The 8,462-nt window shown below is 40.4% G+C and overlaps 1 protein-coding gene across 1 annotated transcript; it reads left to right on the top strand.

Moving 5' to 3' along the window:
* The first annotated feature begins 507 nt into the window (after positions 1–507).
* Positions 508–3,472, top strand: LOC118844886 (HIV Tat-specific factor 1-like). The gene has a single exon (XM_036752895.1). The coding sequence runs from the start codon at positions 609–611 to the stop codon at positions 1,956–1,958; it is 1,350 nt and encodes a 449-aa protein (XP_036608790.1). The 5' UTR covers positions 508–608; the 3' UTR covers positions 1,959–3,472.
* Positions 3,473–8,462: the final 4,990 nt, after the last annotated feature.

Below are 8,462 nucleotides of genomic sequence, written 5' to 3'. Positions count from 1 at the left end.
GATATATGTATGTATGTGTATGTCCATAGTTACAGATCCTTATGTGTATATAAACACACACAAGGTCTTAGTTCTGTTTTCATAACTATCAACCTTTGGACACCCTCTGTGTGTAGGTGTATGTGTGTGTATGTGTATGTATGTATGTGGGTACGCATGCATCTATGTATGTATACCTATATCTTAAAAAAAAAACCTGAAGAGGACATAAGTCCCCCAAGTACAAAAATATTTATAGCAGCCCTTTTTTGTGGTGGCGAAGAACTGGGGACTGAGAGCTGCCCATCATTTGGGGACAGGTTGACTCAACGAGGAACACTCACGCTATCAGAAATGATGCAGGAGGGAGCCCGTCAGTGCTCTCAGCTGCAGTTGCATCATCCCGCCACAGGGGCCGCTGCTACCACCGCGACCGCCTCCGCAGACGCTGTCTGCTCAGCCGCGGCCGCGGGCAAGCGCACTGCCCTCCTCTCCTCCCCGTGCCTCGCCCCGCCCCGCCCCGCCCCTCCCGGACGTGTTCCCGCGTCCTCCTTCTTCTTCCGCTGCCTCCCCAGGTCCGGGGAACCCACCGGGACTGAGCGCCCGAGGTGCCTGCCCAGAGCGGAGCTATGAGCAGCTGCAGGAGGGACGTCAATGCGGAGTTCAACGAACAGCTGAGGCTCCAGCAGCTCCAAGAGGAGGCCAAGCTCGCGGCCAGCGGCTCGCCCGAGGGCCCCGAGGGCAATGACCCTTACACTTTCGTGGACCCGGCTGATGGCACCGCCTACGAGTGGGACCGGGACAAGAAAGCTTGGTTCCCTAAGATCACGGAAGATTTCCTTGCCAATTATCAGGCTAATTATGGGTTCCCTGCTGATAGCTCCTCTTCTTCCGGTGGGCAAAAAGAGAAACAGGCTGATGTGGATGTAAAAGCATCACAAAAACCTACAGATCAAAAAGCCACACAAAACGCTGAAAAGAGACAGAAAGGTGAAAAGAGAAAGCCTGAACCAGGATGGTTTCATGTCGAGGAAGACAAAAATACAAATGTGTATGTGACTGGCTTACCTCCGGACATTACAAAGGATGAGTTTGTACAGCTCATGTCCAAATGTGGCATCATCATGAGAGACCCACAGACAGAAGAATATAAAATCAAGCTTTATAAAGATAAACAAGGAAATCTTAAAGGAGATGGACTTTGCTGTTATTTGAAGAGGGAGTCTGTGGATCTAGCATTAAGACTTTTGGATGATGATGAAATCAGAGGCTACAAACTGCATGTGGAAATGGCAAAGTTTCAGCTAAAGGGAGAATATGATGCCAGCAAAAAGAAGAAGAAATGCAAAGACTATAGGAAAAAGATGTCTCAGCAACAAAAACAGCTGGACTGGCGGCCTGAGAAGAAAGCCAACACTACCCGAATGCGGCATGAGCGGGTGGTTATTATCAAGAATATGTTCCACCCGAAGGATTTTGAGGCTGATCCCTTGGTACTCAATGAGATCCGGGAAGACCTCCGAACAGAGTGTGAAAAGTTTGGGCAAGTCAAGAAGGTCCTTCTCTTTGACCGACACCCAGACGGGGTGGCCTCTGTGTCCTATAAGGAACCAGAAGAAGCTGACCTATGTATACAAGCCCTCAATGGGAGGTGGTTTGGCGGTCGTCAATTAAATGTGGAAGTATGGGATGGTGTGACTGATTTTCAGGTGGAGGAGACATCAAGAGAGAGGGAAGAAAGACTGAAAGGTTGGGAGTCTTTTTTAGAGCATCATAACAAACAGAAAGAAACGGATTCCTCTGATCCAAATTCTGCTTCCGGAAGTGTGGGCCTGGTAAAAGGGAAACCCTCCCTAGCGGATGTGACCTCACCTGGAGCAAAGGAGGAAGCCGGTAATGGGGAATGCAGTAGAGGAGGGATCCAATCTAAGGACAGCAGCTTGGGCCACGGTCGTAATCAAGACCAGGCATGCCATTAACCCCTTAAGCATGCTTTGTAGGGCATTGTTTGGATTTCTTTCTTTGTGCTTCTGGGTGATTACTGGTAGTGTTTCCATGAATACATGCATATTAATCAGATGTCATCCACTTAGTGCTTTGAAGTTTTCATTAAAAGCAGTATTTAATGAGGAACTAAAAATATTTGTTAATGGGCAGACCTAGTGAAACATCCCAAGTCCCTGGTGCGAGTGAACTGAATTTGTTTATGTCAGATCCTTGCTTGTAAAGTCTCTAAAGGTATCCATGTGTGAAGTATGTTGTAGTCTAACTTCAAAATTTGTGATCATAAGGCTAAAAATAATTTGGTAATATTTAAATTGAATTTAAGGCTTAAGTTGAATTTTAAATACGACTATTAAATGTTTTTCTGTTTTTAAACAAAGAAATAATGAAATTGATGGTTTCAGAGCAACCTAGGAAGACTTGTATGAACTGATGCAGAGTGACGTGAGCAGAACCAGTAGAACAATTTATACAGAAACAACAGTATTGTAAAGGCAAACAACTGAAAGACTTAAGAACTCTGATCATCATGATAACCAACCATGATTCCAGAGAACCCATTATGAAGCATGCTACCCTCTCTTGAATGAGGGGTGATGGACTCAGGGTGCAGAATGAGACATATATTTTTTGGACATGACCAATGCAGGAATTTGTTTTGCTTGACTATGCATATTTGTTACAAGGGTTTTGCTTTGTTTTGTTTTCAGTGGGAGAGGGGAGGTGGGAGGGAGAGAATAGATTTTTGTTAATTGAAAAAAATAAAATTTAATTAAAAAAAGAAAAATAGCTGGATCAGACAAATTATACACAAAGAAATCTGTGCTGGATTTAATATATTTTTCAAAATATTGAGGGATTGATTTTCAATATATTTCAAAAAAGTATATGAAATGATTGGAAGAAACTGTAGGTGGTATTTCTTCAACATTTCAATACTTTAATAGACTTTGATCTCATCAGTGTGGGTATTCCCTTCACTGTTGAAGATTGCAACCTAATTTAATTCTCTTTCAAATCCTCCCATAAATCCGCCTCAAGGGATAGAGCTGGGGGCCTTCCTCTAGATCTCTTGACATTGGTTACCCCTCACTTTCCATTTGTGTGACTGGCCCCCTCTTTCTGGTAATATACCTGTCTGATAACAGTCTTCATGCTACTTCTGCAGAATTCATTGATAATGTGTTAAGAGTATTATCACCCAAAAATGGTGACTGAGAGGACATTAGCAACAACTGATCTATATAGTTATGTGTTCATCTTTGTAAAATTTTTGAGATTAACTTATGTACATACCTAGAATGTCCTTGATGAAAATATAAGAAGGGAATACATGGGCTCTTGTAGACAATTTTCTACAACAGACCACATCTTTGCAGTCACGTAATTGATTGAAAGGTATGGGGAATACATGATCCTACTGTGTTTATTGTTATCACCAAAAAAAAGTTGAGTCAGTAAAGTACAATAAAAAAACTTCTGAAACTCATACAAGATTCTGTGATAAATGTAACCATAGGGATAATGTTGTTCAACAGTTCTTTCCCCAATTGAATATAAGCTCCTTGAGGGTAAGGGTTATTTTGAATAAATGCTTGTAGATTGATATTCTTGATCATCATTATCAAGTAAGGCATAAAATATATATGTAATGGGGGATGGGACAATGAACCGGCTCTTATGAGCATATGCAGAATGTTCAGCTGATATAGTCCCCATATGTACTTTGGAGCATATATGGACATTCTATAACTGGTTCTAGCCTGCTAACCATGTGGTGAAGAGAGCTTCTTTGATTGGCCATGTCTCAAGAACTTAGAGAGGAGGAGGAGGGAATTCAAAAGGCACTCACTAGTAAACCAGAACTTGGCCCTTCTCTTGGTGTGATTTCTTCCTGCCTTGCAGCTTTCTGGTGAGAAAAGAGGAACAATGCTATAAAGGAAGGGACTTCAGAGGCTTTCCTTCTGAGGCTGGCTCACACTTAGTCTGAATATGGGCCTTGTTTTTTTGTTTCTTTATTTGTTCATTCATTTTAGGTAAAGCTTGGACTCTGTGGCTTTGTATATTTTGGAAGATCAGCAGAGGCAGCTAATAATAGTAAAACTTCCACCTCTTTTGGGACTCTTAAAAATAGTGCTTTTTCTCCCTTGGAATTTTAGCAAGGGAGGAGAGGATTTTCTCTCTTCTCCCCACCTCCAGTGGCAATGATGCCTTGGAGCAGAAGCATATACCAGCTGGATGCATGTGCTTGCCTAAACAAACCTGAATCTCTAGCTAAGGAGAAATGGACATGTCCAGACTGGGGGGGTTACCTCATGGGTTCAAGAGTTCCCAAGATCCTGGGTGGGGCAGCAGCTGTGCAACAAGAAAAGATTTTCCTAATAATACTATTTTTTTTTTGACAAAAAGAGTATTATTGCCAATATCAACATGCACCCGAAGGACTAAAGAGAGTCTAGTCTTTGGTGGGCAGGTGAAACAGACTTTGCCAATCATCCAGAATTTCTGTGAGTTGCCCAGATAGTGCAGCTCAGAGGTGAATGTGGAATGTTCAGGAGTCTCTAAAAGAGTCTTTAATTTCCAGGGGAAGTATATGAATGAGATAGGCTATTGGATATTGTATGTTTTCTGTTTTTTCACACATACACTTTCGAGTCCTTTGCATCTTGTGGCATTTCAGTGGCGAAGGAAATAAAGGCTTTTCTGTACCCAATTTTAAAAAGAAGGAAGAAGAAAGCGGAGACAAGTAAGGAGAATGAGTCACCAGGAGGTCTGGGGGTAGAGTCTGTGCTTGGGTTTGCAGCCAGCCAGTTAAGCTTTGAGGCCCTGAGCAGTAGTTAAATACTTTCAGGACCCAACAGTAACTGAAAGGATTATTCATCATAACAGTGATGCTGCCCTTGGATTTATACTTGGTGAGACCCATGCCCTGGTGAACTTGCATAAAGTCTGAGCCCATACTTCCTAGGGACTGAGGTGGTAGAGGGGTGAGTATATCCCCAAAGTATTGGGGGGAATGTTTGTACTTCTGTGCTTCTTATATCATTGAAGCAAAATTCCCTTTGTAAAAAATTGATGTTAACTGGTTAAATGGATTAAAGGAACTAGTCACTAGTGGCTAACAGAAGGAGAAACATAGTGAAATGGGAACCCAACCTGGAAGTATAAAAGACATTTCAACCTCTCAAAGGTATTCCTTGAGGAGATGTAATTAACCTTGTCCTGGAAGAGTAAGACCAAAATATTTGATGCATATGTACTCACCAAAGGTATTCTCCACTATCATGAAGGAAGCCATGAGCAGAGTCCAAATGGAGGACAGATTCCCTGTAGATAGGGAGGTCCTTCAGATGCTCCTGTTTGCAGATGACATTAAAATGATTGTTTCAAGCTCCAGAAGATTACAGAGTTCCATGATATCAATTAGCCTAACAATCCATGGAGGGGAAAAACAAAAGAATGAATGAAAAAACCTTTACTAAGCACTTACTATGTGCAAAGTGTATGTCATTATCATAGATGGATTATATAGATAGCTGTAATGTAAATAGGATAATAGTAACTTGCATTCATATATCACTTTGAATTTTAGGAAGCACTTTTCCTCATCACTAGTCTGAGAGGTAGGTAATACAAGTACTGATACTACTGATGCTCCCTATTAACTCTAAGATCAAGAACAAATCTTTCTAGAATTAAATGCCCTTCATAACTTGCATTTCTGGGCTTATTATGTATCCTCCCTTTTGCAAACTCTATAGTCCAGCCAAACTAAAGATCAGCCTTCTTGCTGTTCTTCACACACAGCATTCCATGTCCCAGTTTGGTACCTTTGCACAGGTTTCCTCATATGCTTAAATGTGCTCTTTTCCTCAGTGCTGCCTCTTAGAATCTTGACTTTCAGAGCTTAGCTCAAATGTTTTCTTCCACATTATGCCTTTTCTTGATTCTTCCTGCTGCTACCTCCTTCATCCCACCCTGGAAGTCACCATGTATGTATAATCACCGTATATCCGTATATATCTATATACATACACATTTACTTGTTCATGTAGCATCTACTGTGTGCCATGCCCTGGGCTTTTAGAAATATTTCATCTGATTCTCACAACAAGTTTGCAAGGTAGGTGCAATTATTATCCCCATTTTCCAAGTGAGGAAACAAGGGAACAGAGGTTAAGTGACTTGCCCAGGGTCACACAGCTAGTAAGTATCTGAAGTCACATTCGAACTCAGGCCTTTATGACTCTAGGCCCAAAGCTCTATCCACTGCATCACAAGCTACCTCAAAATGTAAGTTTCTCTAGGGCAGGGACTATTTAATTTTTGTCTTTATATTCCAAGCACATATCACACAGCCTAGAATATAGTAGGCATTTAATAAATGCTCATTCACTGATCAGTACTATAGATAAATATCTGTATCGGCCCTAACACACAACCATGGTTATATGTAGGCCTCTTTTTGTTATTGTTCAGTCATTTGTGTCATGTCTGATTCTCTGTGACCCCATTTGGAGTTTTCTTGGCAAAGATACTGGAGTGATTTGCCATTTCCTTCTCCAGCCCATTTTACAGATGAGAAAACTTAAGGCAAACGGGGTTAAGTGACTTGCCCACACAGCTAGTGTCTGAGGTGAGATTCGAACTCAGGAAGATGAGTCTTCCTAATTCTAAGCCCAGTGCTCTATCCACTGTGTCACCTCACTTTTTCCCAAATCTGGCTTGTATAAAATCAGAGCGTAGCCTATATTTAGTGTTATTTGTATGTTTGTATAATTTTTTTGCCCTTTTGAAGAGATAATCATTTTAGGGATACTGCTTATATTCAATTGTGAATCACAGAACATGATTTCAAAAGAATCAAAACTTTAGAATCAAGAACAATGCACAAATGAATGGCAGGTATAACTAGACCATAATATATCACTAACAATGGTTTGCCCTTGAGAAGTGGCATAAAAGACATGATCAAGGACCTATGTGACTGGAAAAGGAGGTGTGCCCTTCATGTACTGAGAGTTAGAGAATCCCAGCAGCTGTCCTGGCATCCACAGAATTTTAAAAGAACCTGAAGAAGGCTTCCAGGACTTTGCAGGGTTCCTCTAGGAGATTCACAGAGAGAAAAGAAATGAAAATGCATGGATGGCAAGTAGTTCTCAAAAAAAGTGAAAGCTATCTAAAAACCATAAGAAAGATCGCTTCAGATCACTAATCATAAAAAAAAAAATGCAAGTCTGAGTTTTCACCTTTGAGCCTCTGCAGCAAATATACAAATAGTGTTAGAGGGTTTGTGGAAATATAGGCATAGGTATATGGACTGCTAGTGGTCATTGTGAGTTGGTCCAAACATTCTGAAAAAAAATTGGAATTGCGATTTTTAAAAAAGTTCCTAAGATGTCAATACCTTTTGACCCAGAGATCAAATTACTAATCTTATACCCTCAAGGAGATCAAAGATAGAAAGAAAGGTCCAAAATATAGCAAATACTGGTAGCAATGCTTTTTTGTAGCGGCAAAAAAACTGGAAACAGAGTAGTTGCCCATCAACTGGGTACAAACTGTAGTACATGAATTGTGGTACATGAATGTAGTAATAGAATAGTACTGAGCTATAACAAAGAATTATGGTAAATACAGAGAAGCATAAGACAAATGAACTGATTTGAATGAAGTAAGAAGAACCAGGAAAACAGCTTATGAGATGTCTACAGCAACATAAATGGAAAGAACAAAAAAAAAATCTCAACCTGAACACTGAGTAAGTAGAATTTCCAAGTCAATTTGGTCCTAAAGCAGAAAAAAAAATTCAAATCTTTCCATTCTTTGCAGAGGTTATTATATTTATAGATTATACTGTGAGGAACATTGGTTAAGCTGTCTGATTCAGTCAATTTGTTGCTTAGTTTTGTGGAACTGATTTTTCTTTTTTATTCTTTGCTACAAGACGTAGTTTACTGATTGGAGGGGTGGGGAAAGGACACATTTGGAAAAGGTGATGTAAAAACCAAAACCAGAAATAAATAAAATAATTTTTTGAATAAGAGAACATATGGATACATTTCTCTCTGGTTGGGTAAAAAATAATGTTTATGAGATACTTTGTAAGTGGTAAAATGCTATATAAATGTCAATTATTGTTTATTATTCTGCACCAGCAGAAACAGGGCCACACCAATGAAATCATGGATTTGTGGAAGCATCAAAATATAATTACAATCAAAAGTTAGATGTAGATATTATCGCTATAATGGACATTTCTCTGTCAATCACTCCACCTTTCTTTCCTTGAGCTTTGTTAAAGGATCAGATGATCTGCACTGAGATGGCGTCCGTTCCTAGAGAGCCTAATCCCTAATTACTCCAATTAGCCAAACAGTCCCTCCTCCTACAGGGTAAAGGGTAAAGGGTAAAGAATAAAGAATAGGACCTCTCACTTCTCTTATGAATCTGGGGCTCTCTGCCACAAGATGCCCCCT

This window comes from Trichosurus vulpecula, chromosome 3, assembly GCF_011100635.1.
Source record: "Trichosurus vulpecula isolate mTriVul1 chromosome 3, mTriVul1.pri, whole genome shotgun sequence".
In the NCBI taxonomy this organism is placed as follows: domain Eukaryota; kingdom Metazoa; phylum Chordata; class Mammalia; order Diprotodontia; family Phalangeridae; genus Trichosurus; species Trichosurus vulpecula.
This window is presented reverse-complemented; position numbering and strand designations above follow the sequence as displayed.